This window comes from Watersipora subatra, chromosome 5 (genome assembly GCF_963576615.1).
Source record: "Watersipora subatra chromosome 5, tzWatSuba1.1, whole genome shotgun sequence".
Taxonomy (NCBI): Eukaryota; Metazoa; Bryozoa; class Gymnolaemata; order Cheilostomatida; family Watersiporidae; genus Watersipora; species Watersipora subatra.
Window position 1 is genome coordinate 33,799,122 of NC_088712.1, and position 27,629 is coordinate 33,826,750.

Here is a 27,629-nt window from a genome sequence, read left to right on the forward strand (position 1 = left end):
GCGCAGTAGTACTACTTCTAAGAACATGGTTCATAAGCGCACAGAAATCTACATTCTGACTAATCCTTGCACATTATAAACTTGGAGATACATGCCTTCAGATCTTATTGACGCGAGAGGATGTTAGCTGGCTTTTTGAGATTATACAGAAAATTATGTTTGCAACCTTCAACCAAAACATAAAAGTGCATTCTAATTAATGCATTTTGTGTTTAATTTAGCCTATGTTCTCTTATTTACTGTAGCTGAATTGATCTGAGACAACATTTCCTCATCAAGCAGCGTTTTTCCACCAAAGACCAATATCTATGAATATGAAAGGTGCGAGGTGTGCGTACTGTTTTCACAATTTTACTGCTGCAGCCTATATGTGCCCAATAGACACTATCCAATTTAAAATACAGCTAATTTTCATAATAGCATATATGGAGCACATATCGGGATTTTATTAATTTTTTTGTTACACTGTGAAGCGGGAAAAATATCGTAACCAGGAACAGTAAGAACATCCTCTCCCACATCGTAAACGAAGAAAAATGTATGTTAGGGTCACCATATGCCGGGTTCCGCTGTACATAATTCTTAACGACTTGTTTTTCTACACTTCATCAAAACTTTTTATATGATAATCTGGTCATGCACTCATGTCAAGCTAAACATACACAGTTATCAATGTGTCTAACAGCAGTACTATTGTTACCTGCCCTAGTACCATTGCACTAGTACAGGTAACAAATAGTGATAACCAGACTATAAGTTCTTAGCTTACATATTAGGCTCATTGTAGGTGAAACAGACAACATGCTCCGCAATTCGTAAACTATCTTGTAAACCAAAGTTCTGCTTATAATTTACAACTTTGAAAAACAAAGTGTTCCCAGGAATATTGGTATTGGTGTCTGCAAAACATGCAGACACCAATATCAATATGTTATTGAACTTTTTTTGCTCATATTTTCATTCGCAGTGCAAGCAAAGTCATCAGCGCCAGTTATCAGTCATCTGTTCCAGTTATCAGTCATCTGCACCAGTTATCAATCATCTGCACCAGTTATCAGTCATCTACGCCAGTTATCAGTCATTTGCGCCAGTTGTCAGTCATCTGCACCAGTTATCAGTCATCTGCACCAGTTATCAGTCATCTGTGCCAGTTATCAGTCATCTGCACCAGTTATCAGTCATCTGCACCAGTAATCAGTCATCTGCGCCAGTTATCAGTCATCTGCTCCAGTTATCAGTCATCTGCGCCAGTTATCAGTCATCTGCACCAGTTATCAGTCATCTGCGCCAGTTATCAGTCATCTGCGCCAGTTATCAGTCATCTGCGCCAGTTATCAGTCATCTGTGCCAGTTATCAGTCTAAAATTTATCTAATAACTCTGTCTAAATAGCGAGAGACAATAGAGTCTACTGAGTTAAAAGCAATAATCACATGACATACCGTAGGAGAAACACTGTGGATGAACCTCTTCACTATCAGCAATGCCAGGTCAGTGTCTTGGTCTCTTTCGTGGACCTAAGAGCAGAAATTAATACAGACTTGATACGCTAGAAACAGGAAATCACAAGGAATGACGGTAGACTTAATACACTAAAGACAGAAAGTCACAAGGAATGACGGTAGACTTAATACACTAGAGCCAGGAAGTCAAAAGGAATGACGGTAGACTTAATACACTAGAAACAGGAAGTCACAAGGAATGACGGTAAACTTAATACACTAGAGACAGGAAGTCAAAAGGAATGACGGTAGACTTAATACACTAGAGACAGGAAGTCACAAGAAATGACGGTAGACTTAATACACTAGAGACAGGAAGTCACAAGGAATGACGGTAGACTTAATACACTAGAGACAGGAAGTCACAAAGAATGATGGTAGACTTAATACACTAAAGGACATGGAGCACACCAAGATTTGAAGTAGCCAGTTGCAAGACCGACTGTCAAAGATAATTTATCAAATCCTTCCCTTTATCGTATTCGTCAAAAACTGCTCTAATAATTTTTACCGAATAATATAAACATGACGAGCGAATGCTCATGCGATAGAGCTACATTGCTGACAGGTATTAATAAGCACAGGATGTCATCACTTACCTACCAAACAGCTAATGTAATATCTTAGCTTAAATTGACCAGATATGATATCGCTTGCTGCAACGATGATAACGAATTCAGACCCACCGGTCCGGTGTTCCAGTATGACATCTGTTATAACGTGACAAGCCAGCATGCTAATACGAACTCCATCACCAACTCTAACATCCTCTAACAACTATACTGACCTCATCGAGAATGATGTGGGTATAGGTGTTGAGACTCCTCTCCTTGATGAGCTTCTGAAGGAGAATGCCCGTCGTCATGTAAGTGATCATTGTCTTATCGAGATCAAGCTTTGTGTCTCTTGCAACTTGATAGCCACAGTAAGTGCCTTCTTGCCAGCCTAATAAATACGATCAGACACATTCAATCATGTGATCTCATACCCTAGTAGTATATGAAAGTGTTCTACCCTAGTAGTATATGAAAGTTTTTACCCTAGCAGTATATGAGAGTGTTCTACCCTAGGAGTATATGAGAGTGTTCTACCCTAGTACAGTCATACTTCGACTTACGAGCTTAATGCGTTCCGAGACTGAGCTCGTATGTTAATTTACTCGCATGTTGGTGCAATTTATTTATATATAGAACCATTAAATATATATTGATTGGTTTCCATACTCTAACAATGCAAATAAAACACTCAAAACAAAATATTTTAACAGAAAGAACATGTTGGTTATTGTCCTAATTTACCAAATGCTTTCAAAAAGCAACAACTAAAAAATAATGCAAGGAAATGTGATTAATTAAAATGTAAAATTAAATACATACAATAGCAGCTAACGCTAGCATTTGCCAGAGAGGGAGATCTAAGTTATCCTTCATTACAACAGTTGACTCTGATAAATTTGGATTTTATCAATGTCTTAAAAGACAAACGTAGAAGCAAACCTAAAAGCAAACTTTCATTTTTAACTTGACGTATTTAAAATTTCTTCGGCGTTCGTAGTTTGAAGTTTCTCGCTGGTTAGCTAATTTTTCCTTTGTTTCGCTTTCACGACTAGCCGGCCGTTTTAAGATAATCCTATCTAAAGACATTTGCCTTTGTCGCCCTTTCAACATGATATGAGAGTGTTCTACCCTAGCAGTATATGAGAGTGTTCCACCCTAGGAGTATATGAGAGTGTTCTACCCTAGGAGTATATAAGAGTGTTCTACCCTAGCAGTATATGAGAGTATTCTACCCTAGGAGTATATGAGAGTGTTCTACCCTAGTAGTATATGAAAGTGTTATACTCTAGTAGTATATGAGAGTGTTCTACCCTAGTAGTATATGAGAGTGTTCTACCCTAGCAGTATATAAGAGTGTTCTACCCTTGGAGTATATGAGAGTGTTCTACCCTAGGAGTATATGAGAGTGTTCTACCCTAGTAGTATATAAGAGTGTTCTACCCTAGGAGTATATAAAAGTGTTCTACCCTAGTAGTATATGAGAGTGTTCCACCCTAGGAGTATATGAGAGTGTCCTACCCTAGTAGTATATGAGAGTGTTCTACCCTAGCAGTATATAAGAGTGTTCTACCCTTGGAGTATATGAGAGTGTTATACTCTAGTAGTATATGAGAGTGTTCTACCCTAGTAGTATATGAGAGTGTTCTACCCTAGTAGTATATGAGAGTGTTCTACCCTAAGAGTATATGAGAGTGTTCTACCCTAAGAGTATATGAGAGTGTTCTACCCTAGTAGTATATGAGAGTGTTCTACCCTAGTACTATATGAGAGTGTTCTACCCTAGCAGTATATGAGAGTGTTATACCCTAGCAGTATATAAGAGTGTTCTACCCTAGTTGTATATGAGAGTGTTCTATCCTAGTAGTATATGAGAGTGTTCTACCCTAGCAGTATATGAGAGTGTTATACCCTAGGAGTATATGAGAGTGTTCTACTCTAGTAGTATATAAGAGTGTTCTACTCTAGGAGTATATAAGAGTGTTCTACCCTAGTAGTATAAGAGAGTGTTCTACCCTAGGAGTATATGAGAGTGTTCTACCCTAGGAGTATATGAGAGTGTTCTACCCTAGCAGTATATAAGAGTGTTCTATCCTAGTAGTATATGAGAGTGTTCTACCCTAGCAGTATATGAGAGTGTTATACCCTAGGAGTATATGAGAGTGTTCTACTCTAGTAGTATATAAGAGTGTTCTACTTTAGGAGTATATAAGAGTGTTCTACCCTAGTAGTATATGAGAGTGTTCTACCCTTGCAGTATATGAGAGTGTTCTACCCTAGCAGTATATGAGAGTGTTCTACCCTCGGAGTATATTCGCTCACCTCTTTCTTTACACACTCTCTTCGCGATGCTGATGGCAGCAATCCTCCTCGGCTGCGTCACAGCAATCTTACACCTGCGACCTGCCTTTGCGTACTCATCTAATATGTACTGCGGCACCTGTTCAACAGCATTAACGCTCAATAGACGGTCAAACTGAAAACTCAACAGTAACTATAGACCCTATCTATAGTCTATAGACTAACTATAGACTATAGATATAACTATAGACCCCGACAGCGATTCTAAATTATGACAGAAAATGTTTTTACAACAACTTGAAACGTTTGATTTGCTCACTCCTAGTACTGAGTTCACCTTTGAACAGGCGCAGATAATAACAAATAATAATAAAAAATATGCTCCAATAAAATAACTTGCCCTCGATAAGTTATCAACTCGTGACCCTCGGTATGTCGCCAACCCCCGGCCCTCGGTAAGTTCTCAACTCATGGCCCTCGGTAAGTCGTCAACTCTTGGCCATCGGTAAGTTATCAACTCGTGACCCTCGGTAAGTTGCCAACTCGTGGCCTTCGGTAAGTTATCAACTCGTGGCCCTCGATAAGTTATCAACTCGTGACCCTCGGTAAGTTGCCAGCCCCCGGCCCTCGATAAGTTATCAACTCGTGACCCTCGGTAAGTTGCCAACCCCCGGCCCTCGATAAGTTATCAACTCGTGACCCTCGGTAAGTTGCCAACTCGTGGCCTTCGGTAAGTTATCAACTCGTGACCCTCGGTAAGTTGCCAACTCGTGGCCTTCGGTAAGTTATCAACTCGTGGCCCTCGATAAGTTATCAACTCGTGACCCTCGGTAAGTTGCCAACCCCCCGGCCCTCGATAAGTTATCAACTCGTGACCCTCGGTAAGTTGCCAACTCGTGGCCTTCGGTAAGTTATCAACTCGTGACCCTCGGTAAGTTGCCAACTCGTGGCCTTCGGTAAGTTATCAACTCGTGGCCCTCGATAAGTTATCAACTCGTGACCCTCGGTAAGTTGCCAACCCCCGGCCCTCGATAAGTTATCAACTCGTGACCCTCGGTAAGTTGCCAACCCCCGGCCCTCGATAAGTTATCAACTCGTGACCCTCGGTATGTCGCCAACCCCCGGCCCTCGATAAGTTATCAACTCGTGACCCTCGGTATGTCGCCAACCCCCGGCCCTCGATAAGTTATCAACTCGTGACCCTCGGTATGTCGCCAACCCCCGGCCCTCGATAAGTTATCAACTCGTGACCCTCGGTATGTCGCCAACCCCCGGCCCTCGATAAGTTATCAACTCGTGACCCTCGGTATGTCGCCAACCCCCGGCCCTCGATAAGTTATCAACTCGTGACCCTCGGTATGTCGCCAACCCCCGGCCCTCGGTAAGTTATCAACTCGTGACCCTCGGTATGTCGCCAACCCCCGGCCCTCGATAAGTTATCAACTCGTGACCCTCGGTATGTCGCCAACCCCCGGCCCTCGGTAAGTTATCAACTCGTGACCCTCGGTAAGTCGTCAACTCTTGGCCATCGGTAAGTTATCAACTCGTGACCCTCGGTATGTCGCCAACCCCCGGCCCTCGGTAAGTTCTCAACTCATGGCCCTCGGTAAGTCGTCAACTCTTGGCCATCGGTAAGTTGTCAACTCGTGGCCCTCGGTAAGTTGTCAACTCGTGGCTCGGCTGTTGGCTGGCAAAGAAGCCAGAACATTCCATCTAACAACGCGTCGCAGCGAATGTTGAGACTAACACTCAGCAAGCCTCATAAAGGTCACAGAAACGAGAGCCTGTTGGCGAGAAACGGCCTGTAGCTAGAGTTCAAGTATACATGTACGAGAGTTTTTCCTGCATTTTTTGCACGACATTTCATCGAACGGATTGACAGCAATGACATTGCACGATAAATATGACAACCATTTATGGTTTTAACATTATGTTTGGATGCAAAAAACTGAGCTCTATCGCACATCCTTAACACTAGAGTTGTTAAGGATGTGCGAACACTAACCCTTTGACCAAGTATAAGCCCCCCAAAAACAACCGAAACTCATGTAATTTATTTGCGAAAATTCAATAAAATCGATATTTTATGAACATGCATAGCTCAAATCTTAAATTTATTTCTACGAACAAAATTTTTTGTACATAAACATTCATTCACATATCTACTACTCAAAAAAAAATACAACCATGTGCAATTGTCCCTGTATGAAAGGCTTGGAAGCATTTTTTTTGGTAGAGTCAAATGCTATAACGTAGCCGTGCGAGCCACCATAACGATCGTTTTCTCTGTATATTCCAAATATATTAAAAGTCCAAAAAGTTTACATCACTTCTATCATTTGAAATATTTTTATTCTGATCAGACGAAAAATCACTAACAATCGCAGGATCAAATAATCTTTTATTTTACAGTTTTGAAAGTCGAGCGGATTTTGGCTGGTTTTCCCAACTTTTATTTTTTCCAAGGAGGCGCGATTTGTTTAGCTTTTAACCCAAAACAACGCCTTTCAGATAATCGTTTCATATTGTAAATCATCGACCGATATCTTGTTGATGATATTTAAAACTCACTAGTGTTCATATCTTTTGTTTAACGTTACTAGGTGACAGCTTTATAAACGTCTACCGAAATAGACATAAATTTCGTTTTCCCACGCAACCGCTAAACGACATTTTTGTCGTTTCCCCTGCCAAAGGGTTAACACTAGAGTTGTTAGTTACGCTCTGGCTGCATGTAAAGCGAGATTTATGTGTCAAAATATTTTGCCATGCTCGACGAATCAAAGTACATCATGTCTTTGAGATAACATCGCTCAACAGAAACTGTATAAATAATTCAACAATTTCTTTCAAATTACCTCATCATAACGATATCTGCCAACAAAATATCTGACAATAAATGGTGATGAAAAACTTTTGGCCTACAGCTGTAAGACACCCAGCAAGTGTAGGCGGAATACGTTCGTAACCAATTTGTCTACAAATGTGAAACAGGATGAGATAATTCCAATATTTTAATACACGTGATTGATAGTAAGTCAAGCAGTCTCCTTTGCATGCAAACATCTTGTACGGACACACAAAGTTGTTAAGAGCACAATGTTTTTCACCTGGGTTGTCTTTCCACAGCCTGTCATTCCTTCTATGATGGTGACCTGAGTTGACTCAATTGTTTGTATCAGCTACAAATGATATACAGTAGCTTTAGAATTATGTATGAAAACTAGAGGAACGCAAAGTGAGATAGCCTGAACTGATGGCATATCTAACCGCCTGTTAATGTCATATGATCTTGAGAGAAGCCCTCAAGATAAAAAAGGTAAAATCTCACCTAAATATAAAGCACCGTGTCCAGATAACCCTTCATTAGAAGTTAATTAGGTTGCCGTGAATGTTAAAACAACGGCAACAATTATAGCAACAATTAGAGTAACCGTTGCTATAGGAATATACTGCAACTCAATCGGTTCTTTTTTGCAAATTACAAAAAAACTTATGGTAACTGCTAAATAACTTCTACAAATAATCTCATATAGCGTTAAACCTAACGCATTATATAAAACTAATAATACTCAATTTATAATCAGTAAAAATGAGCTTTTTGGTTGCTCCACCTTGCAGAAATGTGAATAGAAGTGTGGGCACGGTGTGGCGTAGACTTAGAGATGAGGTGTTGCTATAGATACAAGGCATGACTCATAGACTTAGAGATGAGGTGTTGCTATAGATACAAGGCATCTCATAGACTTAGAGATGAGGTGTTGCTATAGATACAAGGCATAACCAGGGCCGTATTGTTCCATGAGGCAGCCTCTGCTGTGCAGAGGCAAACTTTCAGCACCCATAACGGCCAAACGGTGAATTCCTTGTTGTTTAGTGTCGACAATGTTCGGACGAAAGGTGCGAACGTATTGTGCAGAGCTCGTTTTCACAATTTTACTAGTGGTTGCAAACCTAGCGAATCCATTTCGACAACATTGTTTACTGCTGAGAATGGAACGGAAAACAGACGTTTCGGTTTTGTCTGTTCTGGATTCACATATTTAATGATAACGATTAAGTTTAAATGTGCTAGACGCTGTTGAACTGACGAAGAGTTTTGATTTTGACGATTACCATAAATTCTGGACGTCTAAAACATTTACTTCTACTTAAGATCAATATTTTGATGGTTATGGGAAGCCAATTACTTACAGGATCGTGTAGAATAGTTCTTGGCTGGCTTTACTAGCTTTATTGCAGTTTCACGAAATATTTTGACGATAGTCACTTGACTGATTACAATTTGCAAACGATATTTGAAATGTTTTCTTTATTATTATATTTGTTGTATCGACGCTGTGTGAAGCAAACGTGTTTAGAACCATCATTCGAACTAACTTCTACTTCATTGCATGGAATTCAACTAAGGATTTTCTGAGGCTGCATACATGTAACAGCCGATTTAAACTCTTCGTAATTTTGTGTTTTATTTTTTTAATATCTGCTTGACAAGCTCTAGTCACGTATTATATGTCTATAATTTGTTTGTTTAGTGAGCTATATTATTATCTATATTTGCATGGAAATATTTTTTGTACAGTTTTTATTTTATTCTCACTCGTTGAACCTGTTTATTCATGGGTAAAGGTAGTACCATTAGCACCAAACCTGATCACCCAAAGCGTGAGAAGAATCTCTAACCTTGTTAAATTCAAAATCAACCATCTTCAAATTTAAACAATCTTCAGGAAAGAACTCTGACATCACGTTGAACTTTGAGTCACTCAGTGACGGCTGCTCTTGTTATAGATCTAGATAGCTCAAATTAGCTTCATTGTTCTACCATAATTTTTTCTCAGCAGAGTAGCAAACCTAATATTCAATTTGAAATAATCTTTAGTCTTCTATTTATAGATTTGCTGTTTAGAGTTTATTATCAAATCTTAATCAATAATCATAAGATTTTGCTTTCTTGCCCCTGGCACAAGTTTACATACCACATGACATGTATTCAATAATTCGTACGGAACGTGATACACAGCATTCTTGATGATTTTTGAGAAATTTTTCTAGTATTATCCTTGCCTGTATAAGTTGCAATAATACAATTAAAACTGCTCTCAGATAGGGTTTCTTGTGTGTGTTCTGTAAGTTTCTGTTCGATTTTCTGGAGGGCGTTGCACCCCTCCCAAACCCACCCCGCTGACCGCTCAGGCCTACAGCCCTCACAAGTTGCCTAAAGGGCTACTCAAGATATTGGCAGAGGCATCCTAAAAATGAACAATACAGCCCTGGGCATAACTCATAGACTTAGAGATGAGGTGTTGCTATAGATACAAGGCATGACTCATAGCCTTAGAGATGAGGTGTTGCTATAGATACAAGGCATGACTCAGACTTAGAGATGAGGTGTTGCTATAGATACAAGGCATGACTCATAGACTTAGAGAAGAGGTGTTGCTATAGATACAAGGCATGATCATAGACTTAGAGATGAGGTGTTGCTATAGATACAAGGCATGACTAAAACTAGACGGAGTTTAAACTCGCTTAGTTTAGCTAATCCTATAATAAAAATGTTGTTTCAGGAAGGTTACATTATTTGCGCATAAAAAATTGTATAGATTGAAATAAAATTTTCTAACAATTAGCAAGGCTTGACAAACAAACAGATCAGTAACACAGGTTTGGGTATGTTACTACTACATACTCTCCTGGTCTTCACTTCAATTTTGAAATCAACAAAGTACATTCAATACATCAAAATCAAATATTTGCCGTTCATGCAATTTGAAAGCTTCTCGTTTTAATGAGCAGCGGTGGCAAACCTCTTCTTACATGGTACCACGCTCAACATTGAGATAAATCTTGCGGGCCAACACGTATGCACAATATTAATGTGAAGATTCACAATGTAAGCTCGAGCTGTAACATGATTAACAACATCAGACGAATATTTAGCCATTTAACCTTTTAATGTCCACTTAAATTTCGACTCGTCTTACACGGAAGCATTTGCCTCAGAAGTGCTTCAGTGAAAGACAGCACATTGGGTGAACATAAGAGGGTCTCGTAGCGTCAGAAGTGTTCCAGTAAAAGACAGTAGAATGGGTAGGTATTAGAGGGTACCATAGCCTCAGAAGTGCTTCAGTGAAAGACAGTAAAATGGGTAGATATTAGAGGGTTCCATAGCCTCAGAAGTGCTTCAGTGAAAGACAGTAGAATGGGTAGATATTAGAGGGTACCATAGCCTCAGAAGTGCTTCAGTGAAAGACAGCACATTGGGTGAACATAAGAGGGTCTCGTAGCGTCAGAAGTGTTCCAGTAAAAGACAGTAGAATGGGTAGGTATTAGAGGGTACCATAGCCTCAGAAGTGCTTCAGTGAAAGACAGTAGAATGGGTAGATATTAGAGGGTTTCATAGCCTCAGAAGTGCTTCAGTGAAAGACAGTAGAATGGGTAGGTATTAGAGGGTACCATAGCCTCAGAAGTGCTTCAGTGAAAGACAGTAGAATGGGTAGATATTAGAGGGTTCCATAGCCTCAGAAGTGCTTCAGTGAAAGACAGTAGAATGGGTAGGTATTAGAGGGTACCATAGCCTCAGAAGTGCTTCAGTGAAAGACAGTAGAATGGGTAGATATTAGAGGGTACCATAGCCTCAGAAGTGCTTCAGTGAAAGACAGTAGAATGGGTAGGTATTAGAGCGTACCATAGCCTCAGAAGTGCTTCAGTGAAAGACAGTAGAATGGGTAGATATTAGAGGGTACCATAGCCTCAGAAGTGCTTCAGTGAAAGACAGTAGAATGGGTGGACATAAGAGCGTACCATAGCCTCAGAAGTGCTTCAGTGAAAGACAGTAGAATGGGTAAATATTAGAGGGTACCATAGCCTCAGAAGTGCTTCAGTGAAAGACAGTAGAATGGGTAGATATTAGAGGGTTCCATAGCCTCAGAAGTGCTTCAGTGAAAGACAGTAGAATGGGTAGATATTAGAGGGTTCCATAGCCTCAGAAGTGCTTCAGTGAAAGACAGTAGAATGGGTAGATATTAGAGGGTTCCATAGCCTCAGAAGTGCTTCAGTGAAAGACAGTAGAATGGGTAGATATTAGAGGGTTCCATAGCCTCAGAAGTGCTTTAGTGAAAGACAGTAGAATGGGTAGATATTAGAGGGTACCATAGCCTCAGAAGTGCTTCAGTGAAAGACAGTAGAATGGGTGGACATAAGAGCGTACCATAGCCTCAGAAGTGCTTCAGTGAAAGACAGTAGAATGGGTAAATATTAGAGGGTACCATAGCCTCAGAAGTGCTTCAGTGAAAGACAGTAGAATGGGTAGATATTAGAGGGTACCATAGCCTCAGAAGTGCTTCAGTGAAAGACAGTAGAATGGGTAGATATTAGAGCGTACCATAGCCTCAGAGTGCTTTAGTGAAAGACAGTACATTGGGTGGACATAGAAGGGTCCCGTAGCCTCAAAAGTGCGTCAGTGAAAGACAATAGAATGGGTAGATATTAGAGGGGCAATTAGAGTGAGATAAAAAAGGGATTACAAATTTTTTTATCTGGCATCTAAAAAACAACAAGGAGACAGTCGCTATGGAAAAATTACGACACTCCGACCCCTATTTAAAAGGTTATTTGAATATTTCTACTATAATACGTCGTTCCAATAAACTTCATAAGAGTGGGCCCCATAAGCCAGCTTTATGGACCGGATGTGACCAATGGGCCATAGGTTGAGACAGCTTTATGAGCCGAATGTGACCAATGGGCCATAGGTTGAGACAGCTTTATGGGCCAGATGTGACCAGTGGGCCATAGGTTGAGACAGCTTTATGGGCCAGATGTGACCAGTGGGCCATAAGTTGGGTGCAGCTGAGCATTAAATTACAAATAAAATATGTTTTGGCTATTCATAAAAGCATATAGCTAACTTTGCGGCTAAGTTATGCGGTAAAAAGCTCGAAATAAAAAGTTCCTTAGCCTACATTATAAACATTATTAAAGAATATGCTGTAGCATAGTTTTATGAACTTAAGATGAACACTTACTAAAGTCAACACTTTCATTAATATTCAATGAACAAATCAAACATTATGGTATCCCATAAAGAAATTATAACAAAGATTTATTTTAGTACCTTTTCTCTGTGTGATGTTATGGGTAATTTATCGCTGTATACTGTCTGTCTGTAGCCTTTGTACGCCACTTTGGCATCTTGTATGGGCATGTTAAAAAGCTGCCCATACATGGTGGACACAGTGGAGCCAGTCATACTGCTAGTCTCCAACCTATCCAAGGTTGCCGTGTCATCCAACTTCTGTCAAGTGCATGGAAATTAAAAATAGAGTCTGTGACAACCAAGCTATCAGCAAAATATTGTGACAAGCAAGATAAAACACTCCAGGAATAATTAGCTCGATCAGTTGTTCCTTAATTCATGTCTTTGACAAGCTAATTGTAGCTTATGCCATAAAAGAACATCACTCACCAGAGCAGACAACTCCTCGGAAGCATCAGCCGAGTCGGCCTGTGTTTTCTTAAATTCTTGAACATATGCTTTCCCATCACGGTACCTCGCACTTTCCCTACATCATGCATAAGCCAATGCACAGATGAACCTTAGCCTGTTTCCATACATTCAAAAACTGTAGCTAAGGATATTGAGTCTTTCATTAATTCTTTGTAGGGACTTTAAAATAATACAAACGAGATAACCCCAGCAGGGCAGAAAAATTACGATATTTACAGTAATTGAAACCTTTACTATAATAAAAAATGTGTCTGTCTGTTTGTCCCCATGCGTCGAGTTTGAAAAAAAGATCTTTTCAATGGGATTCACATTCAAGACATTCAGCTGGTTAGGCTGACACCTGAGTCAATTGAGTTGTTCGATTGGCTCAGCTGGTAGATAAGAATATGTGTACAGATGGCTATTACACCTGACAACCTCTCAAGGCAGACCAGACTGCCTTAGAGTACAGTACTTACAGGTACTTAGCATCGTAATTTAGCAACTTACAACTCATGATTTACAGGAGCTTTAATGTTAATAATTTAGCCTGAACTAGTTTTAAAACATGGATTTGCCAAATTGCCAAAGCGTGTCAAAACTTATATCATTACTTTACATGTATATCATTATATGATTTACTTGGCAGTATGTGGTCAGAAGCAGGGTTTGTAAAACTGTCTAGTTGTTATTCCATTAACAACCAAAAACGATATTTGTTACATAACTCATACCATTTCACCATTTTTTAGTTTCGTGACACACTAATGGAGAAAATTCATCGTTCCATCAATCAGAATATTATACCTTCTAACCTCCCGTCGCAAGTTTTCTAACAACATTCAATTCCAGCACTAGAAGTAACTCCAGCGTATATTAGAATCTGCATGAGAAGTAATTGATGTTGAAAAGATTTTGAAACATCAAAGTTTTTTAGGTGATGAAAAAAAGTTGTAAAAATTAGAAGTATAAAAAAAAAAATGAACAAAATACTATATAAACAAATTAAATTAAAAAAAATTTTAGTTTAAGTTAAGGTACGCTACACATCACGTTTTTGACATCACTTCAACTTCGGAATGCATCCATTTCCCTAGCCCACATTCCATTCTCTAGCTGATCATTCAACTTATGCAAACTATTCAACCTACACGTATGTCTGAACTAACACTTTCAACCTTTCAGTGGAAGCTTTCTGTGGACAGATTCTATGAGCGTTTAGCAATTTCTTGGTTCCACATACAATTTTCTACTATGAAATCTCCACTCGCAGTAGAAGTGCGCTAATATTTGAAATACAAAAAGATGGTATGATGAACTTCTGCTTGCAGGTAGTCACTATTATAGCCCGTTTAGTAAAATCATTACCTACATGTAGCTTCTTTGAACACAAGAACAAAATAAACTGTTAATATGTGTCTCAACAATCAGCAGCTAATTCAAGCAGCTAAAGCAATACGCAACAATGAGTTGTCCTCTCCTTTTCTAATCTACATATACAAATCTCAGTGTTTTCCATTTGTCTGTCAGTCGTTACGTGTGTCCATTTGTCTGTCAGTCGTTACGTGTGTCCATTTGTCTGTTAGTCGTTACGTGTGTCCATTTGTCTGTCAGTCGTTACGTGTGTCCATTTGTCTGTTAGTCGTTACGTGTGTCCATTTGTCTGTCAGTCGTTACGTGAGTCCATTTGTCTGTTAGTCGTTACGTGTATCCATTTGTCTGTTAGTCGTTACGTGTGTCCATTTGTCTGTCAGTCGTTACGTGTGTCCATTTGTCTGTCAGTCGTTACGTGTATCCATTTGTCTGTCAGTCGTTACGTGTGTCCATTTGTCTGTTAGTCGTTACGTGTATCTATTTGTCTGTTAGTCGTTACGTGTATCCATTTGTCTGTCAGTCGTTACGTGTATCTATTTGTCTGTTAGTCATTACGTGTATCCATTGGCCTGTTAGTCGTTACGTGTTTCCATTTGTCTGTCAGTCGTTACGTGTGTCCATTTGTCTGTTAGTCGTTACGTGTGTCCATTTGTTTGTTAGTCGTTACATGTGTCCATTTGTCTGTTAGTCATTACGTGTGTCCATTTGTCTGTCAGTCGTTACGTGTGTCCATTTGTCTGTCAGTCGTTACGTGTATCCATTTGTCTGTCAGTCGTTACGTGTGTCCATTTGTCTGTTAGTCGTTACGTGTATCTATTTGTCTGTTAGTCGTTACGTGTATCCATTTGTCTGTTAGTCGTTACGTGTGTCCATTTGTCTGTCAGTCGTTACGTGTGTCCATTTGTCTGTTAGTCGTTACGTGTGTCCATTTGTCTGTCAGTCGTTACGTGTGTCCATTTGTCTGTTAGTCGTTACGTGTGTCCATTTGTCTGTCAGTCGTTACGTGAGTCCATTTGTCTGTTAGTCGTTACGTGTATCCATTTGTCTGTTAGTCGTTACGTGTGTCCATTTGTCTGTCAGTCGTTACGTGTGTCCATTTGTCTGTCAGTCGTTACGTGTATCCATTTGTCTGTCAGTCGTTACGTGTGTCCATTTGTCTGTTAGTCGTTACGTGTATCTATTTGTCTGTTAGTCGTTACGTGTATCCATTTGTCTGTCAGTCGTTACGTGTATCTATTTGTCTGTTAGTCATTACGTGTATCCATTGGCCTGTTAGTCGTTACGTGTTTCCATTTGTCTGTCAGTCGTTACGTGTGTCCATTTGTCTGTTAGTCGTTACGTGTGTCCATTTGTTTGTTAGTCGTTACATGTGTCCATTTGTCTGTTAGTCATTACGTGTGTCCATTTGTCTGTCAGTCGTTACGTGTGTCCATTTGTCTGTCAGTCGTTACGTGTATCCATTTGTCTGTCAGTCGTTACGTGTGTCCATTTGTCTGTTAGTCGTTACGTGTATCTATTTGTCTGTTAGTCGTTACGTGTATCCATTTGTCTGTTAGTCGTTACGTGTGTCCATTTGTCTGTCAGTCGTTACGTGTGTCCATTTGTCTGTCAGTCGTTACGTGTATCCATTTGTCTGTCAGTCGTTACGTGTGTCCATTTGTCTGTTAGTCGTTACGTGTGTCCATTTGTCTGTCAGTCGTTACGTGTGTCCATTTGTCTGTCAGTCGTTACGTGAGTCCATTTGTCTGTTAGTCGTTACGTGTATCCATTTGTCTGTCAGTCGTTACGTGTGTCCATTTGTCTGTCAGTCGTTACGTGTATCCATTTGTCTGTCAGTCGTTACGTGTGTCCATTTGTCTGTTAGTCGTTACGTGTATCTATTTGTCTGTTAGTCGTTACGTGTATCCATTTGTCTGTCAGTCGTTACGTGTGTCCATTTGTCTGTTAGTCGTTACGTGTGTCCATTTGTCTGTCAGTCGTTACGTGTGTCCATTTGTCTGTTAGTCGTTACGTGTGTCCATTTGTCTGTCAGTCGTTACGTGTGTCCATTTGTCTGTTAGTCGTTACGTGTATCCATTTGTCTGTTAGTCGTTACGTGTGTCCATTTGTCTGTTAGTCGTTACGTGTGTCCATTTGTTTGTTAGTCGTTACGTGTGTCCATTTGTCTGTCAGTCGTTACGTGTGTCCATTTGTCTGTTAGTCGTTACGTGTGTCCATTTGTCTGTCAGTCGTTACGTGTGTCCATTTGTCTGTCAGTCGTTACGTGTGTCCATTTGTCTGTCAGTCGTTACGTGTGTCCATTTGTCTGTTAGTCGTTACGTGTATCCATTTGTCTGTTAGTCGTTACGTGTGTCCATTTGTTTGTTAGTCGTTACGTGTGTCCATTTGTCTGTTAGTCGTTACGTGTATCCATTTGTCTGTTAGTCGTTACGTGTGTCCATTTGTCTGTCAGTCGTTACGTGTGTCCATTTGTCTGTTAGTCGTTACGTGTGTCCATTTGTCTGTCAGTCGTTACGTGTGTCCATTTGTCTGTCAGTCGTTACGTGTGTCCATTTGTCTGTTAGTCGTTACGTGTATCTATTTGTCTGTTAGTCGTTACGTGTATCCATTGGCCTGTTAGTCGTTACGTGTTTCCATTTGTCTGTCAGTCGTTACGTGTGTCCATTTGTCTGTTAGTCGTTACGTGTGTCCATTTGTTTGTTAGTCGTTACATGTGTCCATTTGTCTGTTAGTCGTTACGTGTATCCATTTGTCTGTTAGTCATTACGTGTGTCCATTTGTCTGTCAGTCGTTACGTGTGTCCATTTGTCTGTTAGTCGTTACGTGTATCTATTTGTCTGTTAGTCGTTACGTGTATCAATTTGTCTGTCAGTCGTTACGTGTGTCCATTTGTCTGTCAGTCGTTACGTGTGTCCATTTGTCTGTCAGTCGTTACGTGTGTCCATTTGTTTGTTAGTCGTTACATGTGTCCATTTGTCTGTTAGTCGTTACGTGTTTCCATTTGTCTGTTAGTCGTTACATGTATCCATTTGTCTGTTAGTCGTTACATGTGTCCATTTGTCTGTTAGTCGTTACGTGTATCCATTTGTCTGTTAGTCATTACGTGTATCCATTTGTCTGTTAGTCATTACGTGTATCCAATTATCTGTTAGTCGTTACGTGTATCCATTTGTTTGTTAGTCGTTACGTGTATCCATTTGTCTGTTACTCATTACGTGTGTCCATTTGTCTGTTAGTCGTTACGTGTATCTATTTGTCTGTTACTCATTACGTGTGTCCATTTGTCTGTTAGTCATTACGTGTATCTATTTGTCTGTTAGTCATTACGTGTATCAATTTGTCTGTTAGTCGTTACGTGTATCCATTTGTCTGTTAGTCGTTACATGTGTCCATTTGTCTGCCAGTCGTTACGTGTCCATTTGTCTATTAGTCGTTATGTGTGTTCATTTGTCTGTTAGCCGTTACGTGTATCCATTCGTCTGTTAGTCGTTACGTGTATCCATTTGTCTGTTAGTCGTTACATGTATCCATTTGTCTGTCAGTTGTTACATGTATCCATTTGTCTGTTAGTCGTTACGTGTATCCATTTGTCTATTAGTCATTACGTGTATCCATTTGTCTGTTAGTCGTTACATGTGTCCATTTGTCTGTTAATCATTACGTGTGTCCATTTGTCTGTTAGTCGTTACATGTATCCATTTGTCTGTTAGTCGTTACGTGTATCCATTTGTCTGTCAGTCGTTACGTGTATCCATTTGTCTGTTAATCATTACGTGTGTCCATTTGTCTGTTAGTCGTTACGTGTATCTATTTGTCTGTTAGTCATTACGTGTATCAATTTGTCTGTTAGTCGTTACGTGTATCCATTTGTCTGTTAGTCGTTACATGTGTCCATTTGTCTGTCAGTCGTTACGTGTCCATTTGTCTATTAGTCGTTATGTGTGTTCATTTGTCTGTTAGCCGTTACGTGTATCCATTTGTCTGTTAGTCGTTACGTGTATCCATTTGTCTGTTAGTCATTACGTGTGTCCATTTGTCTGTTAGTCATTACGTGTGTCCATTTGTCTGTTAGTCGTTACATGTATCCATTTGTCTGTCAGTCGTTACGTGTATCCATTTGTCTGTTAGTCGTTACGTGTATCCATTTGTCTGTTAGTCGTTACGTGTATATATTAGTCTGTTAGTCATTACGTGTATCCATTTGTCTGTTAGTCGTTACGTGTATCCATTTGTCTGTTAGTCGTTACATGTGTCCATTTGTCTGTCAGTCGTTACGTGTCCATTTGTCTATTAGTCGTTATGTGTGTCCATTTGTCTGTCAGTCGTTACGTGAGTCCATTTGTCTGTTAGTCGTTACGTGTGTCCATTTGTCTGTCAGTCGTTACGTGTGTCCATTTGTCTGTCAGTCGTTACGTGTGTCCATTTGTCTGTCAGTCGTTACGTGTATCCATTTGTCTGTCAGTCGTTACGTGTGTCCATTTGTCTGTTAGTCGTTACGTGTATCTATTTGTCTGTTAGTCGTTACGTGTATCCATTGGCCTGTTAGTCGTTACGTGTTTCCATTTGTCTGTCAGTCGTTACGTGTGTCCATTTGTCTGTCAGTCGTTACGTGTGTCCATTTGTTTGTTAGTCGTTACATGTGTCCATTTGTCTGTTAGTCGTTACGTGTATCCATTTGTCTGTTAGTCATTACGCGTGTCCATTTGTCTGTCAGTCGTTACGTGTGTCCATTTGTCTGTTAGTCGTTACGTGTATCTATTTGTCTGTTAGTCGTTACGTGTATCAATTTGTCTGTCAGTCGTTACGTGTGTCCATTTGTCTGTCAGTCGTTACGTGTGTCCATTTGTCTGTCAGTCGTTACGTGTGTCCATTTGTTTGTTAGTCGTTACATGTGTCCATTTGTCTGTTAGTCGTTACGTGTATCCATTTGTCTGTTAGTCATTACGTGTATCCATTTGTCTGTTAGTCATTACGTGTATCCAATTATCTGTTAGTCGTTACGTGTATCCATTTGTTTGTTAGTCGTTACGTGTATCCATTTGTCTGTTACTCATTACGTGTGTCCATTTGTCTGTTAGTCGTTACGTGTATCTATTTGTCTGTTAGTCATTACGTGTATCAATTTGTCTGTTAGTCGTTACGTGTATCCATTTGTCTGTTAGTCGTTACATGTGTCCATTTGTCTGCCAGTCGTTACGTGTCCATTTGTCTATTAGTCGTTATGTGTGTTCATTTGTCTGTTAGCCGTTACGTGTATCCATTTGTCTGTTAGTCGTTACGTGTATCCATTTGTCTGTTAGTCGTTACATGTATCCATTTGTCTGTCAGTTGTTACGTGTATCCATTTGTCTGTTAGTCGTTACGTGTATCCATTTGTCTATTAGTCATTACGCGTGTGCATTTGTCTGTTAGTCGTTACATGTATCCATTTGTCTGTTAGTCGTTACGTGTATCCATTTGTCTGTCAGTCGTTACGTGTATCCATTTGTCTGTTAATCATTACGTGTGTCCATTTGTCTGTTAGTCGTTACGTGTATCTATTTGTCTGTTAGTCATTACGTGTATCAATTTGTCTGTTAGTCGTTACGTGTGTCCATTTGTCTGTTAGTCGTTACATGTGTCCATTTGTCTGTCAGTCGTTACGTGTCCATTTGTCTATTAGTCGTTATGTGTGTTCATTTGTCTGTTAGCCGTTACGTGTATCCATTTGTCTGTTAGTCGTTACGTGTATCCATTTGTCTGTTAGTCATTACGTGTGTCCATTTGTCTGTTAGTCATTACGTGTGTCCATTTGTCTGTTAGTCGTTACATGTATCCATTTGTCTGTCAGTCGTTACGTGTATCCATTTGTCTGTTAGTCGTTACGTGTATCCATTTGTCTGTTAGTCGTTACGTGTATATATTAGTCTGTTAGTCATTACGTGTATCCATTTGTCTGTTAGTCGTTACGTGTATCCATTTGTCTGTTAGTCGTTACATGTGTCCATTTGTCTGTCAGTCGTTACGTGTCCATTTGTCTATTAGTCGTTATGTGTGTCCATTTGTCTGTCAGTCGTTACGTGTATCCATTTGTCTGTTAGTCGTTACGTGTATCCATTTGTCTGTTAGTCGTTACGTGTATATATTAGTCTGTTAGTCATTACGTGTATCCATTTGTCTGTTAGTCGTTACGTGTATCCATTTGTCTGTTAGTCGTTACATGTGTCCATTTGTCTGTCAGTCGTTACGTGTCCATTTGTTTATTAGTCGTTATGTGTGTCCATTTGTCTGTTAGTCGTTACGTGTATCCATTTGTCTGTTAGTCATTACGTGTATCTATTTGTCTGTTAGTCGTTACGTGTATCCATTGGCCTGTTAGTCGTTACGTGTTTCCATTTGCCTGTTAGTCGTTACGTGTTTCCATTTGTCTGTTAGTCATTACGTGTTTCCATTTGTCTGTTAGTCATTACGTGTGTCCATTTGTCAGTTAGTCATTACGTGTGTCCATTTGTCTGTTAGTCGTTACATGTGTCCATTTGTCTGTTAGTCATTACAAGTGTCCATTTGTCTGCTAGTCATTACGTGTATCCATTTGTCTGTTAGTCGTTACGTGTATCCATTTGCCTGTTAGTCGTTACGTGTTTCCATTTGTCTGTTAGTCGTTACGTGTGTCCATTTGTCAGTTAGTCATTACGTGTATCTATTTGTCTGTTAGTCGTTACGTGTCTCCATTTGTCTGTTAGTCGTTACGTGTGTCCATTTGTCTGTTAGTCGTTACAAGTGTCCATTTGTCTGCTAGTCGTTACGTGTATCCATTTGTCTGTTAGTCGTTACGTGTATCCATTGGCCTGTTAGTCGTTACGTGTTTCCATTTGCCTGTTAGTCGTTACGTGTTTCCATTTGTCTGTTAGTCATTACGTGTTTCCATTTGTCTGTTAGTCATTACGTGTGTCCATTTGTCAGTTAGTCGGTACATCGCATTCATCAGTATTCATTTATCAGGCATTCAACTAGTATATGTATAGCTGAATGCCTGACTATAAGTTTAATTAAGTTTAATTAGTATGAACTTAATTAAACTTGTAACACAGAAATAAACACCTTCATTTAAAAGTTAAATGATAAATGTTGATTATCTGGGCGAAAACCCTTTTTATTACCTACGCTACGCCGGACATTCACTATGTTTCCATGATGCGCAGTGCTTCGGAGTTGCGCTCTCCGAAGTCGTGGGGATCGGGCGTTTCCATGCTGCGCAGTGATGATTATGATTTCCAGCAAAACAGTCGGAGAAGAGAAAGTGTATAAATAGGAACGCCACGCGCCGCGCTTGCGCACAGCAATCATGCAGACCGAACGCCAGAAACGTCTTTTTTATGCTTTTCTCGTAATTACACTTTTATTTACAATACACCTTCACAATGTATTACTAATTTTAACACAATTTTTACAAAGTAATACGCGACAGGACGCCATACTGTTAGAAGCCACTTCTAGAAGGACAAGAAGACAAAATAGAAAGAGAAAGTTACCTGTTGAATGGGAATCTGTTCAGTGTGTAAGTCTGTTTAGTTGTCATTCATTAGTAGTATGTTAGTTGCTTTTATTTTAATTTCTGTATGACATTTATTTTTTCAAACAATATTCACAATACATATAAAAATAAAATTTATAAAAAAAATAATTGGAAATACAGTGCTAAAACATAAATATCCTAAAATATTAGTGTTAACACATCATACTATTCTGTTATTTCTACTCATCGTCTCCTCTCTCCTACAGGTGACACCCTCTTGGTATGATAATGTTTTGCCTAAGTCAAGGCCAGGTGTGTGGCTGCAGCATTTCAGAATGCCAGAAACCATTGTGGATGAGATTTGTGAGCTAGTACGTGACGATATGTCTCCTCAAGAAAGATGTGTACGGGAACCTGTTCCACTGAAGAAGAGGTAATGCCATTCATTTATTATGTCATGTAGGAATTTTGGCATATGGAAAACATGCCATATAGGAATAATGGTACATTTTTCAATATGTCTTGTAAAACTGTTTGGTTAATTGTGGCAATATTCTCTTATTCACAGGGTGTGCATAGCAATCTTCAAACTGGCTTCATGCTGCGAATATAGCAAAGTTGCAACAGCGTTCGGGGTCAGTAAGACTACAGTTCATCGATGCTTGTATGCTTTCTGCCATGCAATGTCAAGAAAAAAACATCAGTTCATCACCTGGTACTCAGATGTAGAAGCAGGGGAGATTGCTGATATCATCGAAGCTAATTACAAATACCCACAAGCCATAGGGGCTGTCGATGGAACACACTTTGAGATCATACCACCTGCTGATGGCATGGCTGATTTTCTATGTAGGAAAATGTATCCAAGTGTTGTCATGCAAGCGGTGGTTGATGTTCAGTATCTGTTTAGAGACGTTTATGCCAACACCCCAGGCAGTGCTCACGATGCCGCCGTTTTTAGAAGATCAAGGCTGAGTACATTAGTGATGCAAAATATGCCAAAACGGGATAAAATTGTTCATGGAGAGAGTCTTCCACTCCACATCCTTGGCGACCCTGCATACCCTATATCTAGACAAATCATTAAAGGTTTCACAGGGGCCAACTTGTCACCCGAAAAGGAGTCATTTAATGTTTACCACAGCAAAGCACGCATGTGTGTCGAGATTGCGTTTGGAAGACTCAAAGCACGCTGGAGAATGCTGCGGAAGTGTATTGATGTCAAGTATAAGTTGGTGCCCAAGCTTATTACTACATGCTGTATATTGCATAACATGCTGGAAACTAGAAAAGTTGTGATTCCCCGCCACCTTCTCAACAGACTAGCAGATGAACCAGCTGAACGTGAACAGCCGCCACCTGTGTTCAATCATGAGCAAACTAGAGATGCAGTTGAGATCCGTGATACTATCAAAGAGTTCCTTGCTCACACCCAGCCATTACTCCGTCCCTTTCACATGTAAAACCGCATTTGAATTTGTTACATTAATTTTGTGAGTGAGTTGAACTAATTGTGTTACTGTATTCAATATTTATGTAAAATCTTTACTGAGTAGAAAATAATAATGTAAATAATAATTTCAACTGAACATACATGAACTGTCTCCAATATTTATGTGAAGTCTTTACGTAGTTCAAAGTACTAGTCTAACGTGGGCACATTGTACCCTGACAATTCATTACTGGCCATTGAGGTAGGTAGCCTTTCAGGATTGGTTGCAGTGTGGGGTGCACAGGGGGAAATATTGTGGCGGTGGGGTGGTATGGTTGAAGCGAATGCATTATTTGACGAATGGGTGGTGTGAGGAAATGTATTACTGATGGTGTGGGGTGGGCTGGCGAAAGTATCATTAGGAGGTTGCGGAAAAGGGACAGAGCCCTGGAGGTGGTTAGGCATGGCATAAGGTGTGGAGGGTTGTTGCATTATCTGTTGCATAATAGTAGAAATTCCATTCAACATTGTCATTGAACTTTTTTCGATAATGGCAGCAACAGCCTTTAGGTCGTCTTGTCTTTGCTCTGTTAAGATCCTCTTCAAATCATGCATGTCCTCATCATCTCTCGACCTCTTTCTCCTGTTGGTCGAAGAAGATGAACATGCTGACACAGCAGATCTGGGCCTCTCCTGATCAGAGTCAACATCTGTTAAAATTAGATATTTTTAAATAAATTTATAAAAATTTTATTAATATGTCTTGTATTGTCGACCCAGATACCCTAGGTTAGGACCACCCCACTCAAATGCAACACCTTCCTTACACAATTCAACAGCAGCTAGCAGGTCTGGTTTTACATGAAATCAAGTTCTGTTCAATTATTTTTAAGATCAATCACATAGTATGTAAATAGCATGCTTCACAAACCTTGGGTATTTTCTGCCTGCTCCTCCGTGTCGATCTCATTAGCTATGGGTCTATGACCCATAACCTCCTGAAGCTTTAGGTAAAAGCGCCACGAGGGTGCTGATGCTCCTGGATAACGGAAATGACAAATGTATCAGCGTGAGTATGAGCAGTTGTGTATGGTATATCACAAAGATAAAATAACATATTGATAAATGTTACTATTGTACATTACATGTTTTATTGCTATTAGAAAACAATTATTTTTAAAAAAAATAATGATAATACATCGTGTAATACATAATAGGTAAATCAATCACCGACTATCTGCAAAATAGAATTAATTTTACGTGATAGGAAAGAGTATCTGGTGCTTTGTTTGACCAACTTTTACTTACCTGACTTGGATGCTTCAGCCTTGTAGCGTAGATATTTCGACTTCAATGATTTCCATTTAATACGCCACTGAGTCCCTGTCTTTGGACTCCACGACTTCCCTTCACCGTCCGCAGCTCGCTCAGCCACCTTTGCAGCCAGCATATCAAATATTTTAATATTACTTTGGGACTTGCCATCTATCTTTTGAAAAGTGTTGGTATCAATAATAAAGTCCAAAAAAGTAATCACTTCATCATCCTCATAAGTGCAAACCATATTTAATTGAAAGAAGAGCAGAAGAATAGAAAAGAACAATATACGCGAGAAAACCTTCGTACGCGGTTATGGCGCTCGATGAATCTGCCTCTACAACAAGAGAGCGATGCGCAGCCACTGCGCAATAGCTGTTTCCTTGCTGCGAATTTGCACTGGCTTCGCACTGATCAGTGCGCAGTGATTTCAGTGCGGAGACGCCGTTTCCATGATTCGGAGAGGGCCCCACTCCGAAGCACTGCGCATCATGGAAACATAGTGATTCAGTAATAGTCGGATGAAAACAACAATTCTTAGTTTCATATCTACCATACTTTTCGGACTATTAACCGCACCCTTATATAAGCCGCATCTGCTGTATTTAAAAAAAACGATAATAAAACAGTACATAGTCCGCACCTTTGTATAGGTCACAGAACTCAGGACGGTGATTTTTAACACGGCAGCAACTTTGCTAGTTATTACGGAACAGTGCCGTGAGGCACGGCTCCGTATTAATCAACGCTTTTTAACCCAGCTCCTAACGGAACACTACCGTTAGGCATTGCAGGGTTTTCTCTTTCACCGCTAGAGGCGCGCTAACCGGAGATTCCGGTTAATGCGCCCTAGCAGTGAAAAAAAAACCACAGAACCGCTGCACCCTTATATAAGCCGCATAGCTCAAGACATCAGAAAAAAGTAGCGGCTAATAGTCTGAAAAGTACGATAGTTAAGAACAGCTGCTCACAAGGCCGTCAACCTCTTACTTGTATTTTCTAAAAGTTCATTCATTGAGCACTTGGTGAATAATCAGTAAATTCCTGTATAGATGAACAGTCAGGAATCTTCTGAGTGAAACTAATAAGTTCCGAAACCCCAATGCCTAGTGGCATCTAAACAATGGTCCCATCAAGGATAAACGACTCCAAACTTACTACGGAATATTGGCGTTATCAAAAAAGAAAAATAGCTCCAATCAACTACAAATATTTCAGGTATCTTTTAATGACAGGCATCACTACTTTGCCCTAATGACTTAGCTCAGATGAAGGGGTGAGCTGAACATATACACTCACAGTTGATAGCTTGGCATAGTCTGCTGCCGGCGAACTGTGTATGTCTCAGCAGTGATGGGGTTCCCATGCTCATCAATCATACGACCTCTGATGCGGTCTGGCTTTCTTTCAGTCGCCTCAGAAACATAGCTGCTTCTTGAAGATGAATGAGGCTTGATGGAAAAGAAGTCATCGATATCATCCAAAGTAGAAGCTCCACGGAGTTGATGCCTCGGCATATCTCCTGCATATGAGGCACAAATAATACTTAACAAAAGCTCGTGCAAATTCATGCTATTGTATGCCCTCTACACCTAGATAAGAGGTCAAGCGAGATATTTCATTTAAACCTAAGGCTTAATGATAGCATAAATTAATTGTTTAATGTGTACTAAAGGGCTCAGAAAGGTACAACTAGTGACAGACAAAAGATGAATAATTTAGAAACATATTCAACATACTGGCTTATTTACGGTGAAATTGGCGACAACTCACATTAAAGCATTTAGAATGTAGAGTTTGCGTGATTGAATCGCATTATGACAGAAGTCCATTTTTTACCAATTATAAATCAGACTCAACAGGGATAATACTTTGATTGCCAACACGAATTGATCTGCTTAAATTTACAAAAGTGCTTTGCTATCAATAATTGCCGGCTTTCCCAATTGAGGTGGGCAACGACTAGATTTTCACCCTACCATCAACTGAATCTCCATTTGGAGTTACTAACTCATAAAACCCAATGTTGAAAAAAGGCTAGCGTGAACATATGCGCATTTCAGAGCTTGACATAGGCCTTAAGCTGTATTTTGATGCAAAACTCATGTGTACGCATAGTAGGTGCTACATACAGCGCGTGTGTAATATGTGATGTACCGGTATGTAACAGTAGGTATTAAATACAGGCTGTATGTAATACCTACTGTTGTATGTAACAGTAGGCATTACATACATGCTGTATGTAATACCTACTGTTGTATGTAACAAGATCCTCACATCCACATAACTTTAGGCTGTTAGAATCTTAATTAAATTTCATAGTGTATGTAGGTTGCATGCCTGCATATGTAGATCTCTACAGTTTAAACATTTCAACAGTCTTTTATGATTACAGTTTAACTAGTTATACTCCAATGTACAGTCATGACACATCATACCAAAAATTAGACAAGAATTTCAAACAAATTTTTGCTTTGAGAGACTAGACAAAATTGAGATACAAGCATATGAGACAGTTCAAGTTGGCCGAGTACGTGAGAGGCGGATTACAAGAACAGCATCACTCAGTCTTTTTTGTCGGATCAGTTTGAAATGGTTTTAGAAAGGCCGACTAAAAGTGAAGGTGAAAGACCAACTAAAGGAGAAGGTGAAGGCCGACTAAAAGTGAAGTTGAAGGCCGACTAAAAGTGAAGGTGAAAGACCAACTAAAGGTGAAGGTGAAGGCCGACTAAAGGTGAAGGTGAAGGCCGACTAAAGGTGAAGGACCGACTAAAGGTGAAGGCCGACTAAAGGTGAAGGTGAAAGACCGACTAAAGGTGAAGGCCGACTAAAGGTGAAGGACCCCGACTAAAGGTGAAGGGCCGACTAAAGGTGAAAGTGAAAGAGAGCCAAAAAAGAGTAAATAAAGAATCATAAGCTGGAATAAGATAATAAAAAAGTAAATGAAAAAAAAATTAGAATTATGTTTAGTGTAAGATCAAAAGATATTTTGATCTATGTGAAAATATAGTCTGCTATATAGTATATATATACTATATAATAAACTAAATTCATTTAAATAAAATTTAAAATTTTTGTTACTCTGCGTAGCATCACAAAAGTGCAGCGTATCAAACACGTGGCTGTCAAGTTTCTCTCACACAGCCTTTCGCCGCTACCATCGG

General features: G+C 39.7%; 1 protein-coding gene across 1 annotated transcript in view; it reads right to left on the reverse strand.

Annotated features, from left to right (window-relative positions):
* LOC137396469 (ATP-dependent RNA helicase TDRD9-like) overlaps nucleotides 1-25,982 on the reverse strand; it is a 100,532-nt gene extending 74,550 nt beyond the window's left edge. The window contains exons 1-7 of the mRNA XM_068082757.1: nucleotides 25,765-25,982; nucleotides 12,827-12,923; nucleotides 12,476-12,655; nucleotides 7,467-7,538; nucleotides 4,378-4,495; nucleotides 2,289-2,446; nucleotides 1,442-1,516 (exon numbers count right to left, since the gene is read on the reverse strand). Of these exons, the coding sequence (XP_067938858.1) occupies nucleotides 1,442-1,516; nucleotides 2,289-2,446; nucleotides 4,378-4,495; nucleotides 7,467-7,538; nucleotides 12,476-12,655; nucleotides 12,827-12,923; nucleotides 25,765-25,982 (918 nt within the window). The remainder of the gene's footprint in view (nucleotides 1-1,441; nucleotides 1,517-2,288; nucleotides 2,447-4,377; nucleotides 4,496-7,466; nucleotides 7,539-12,475; nucleotides 12,656-12,826; nucleotides 12,924-25,764) is intronic.
* Between the last annotated feature and the right edge of the window lie 1,647 nt (nucleotides 25,983-27,629).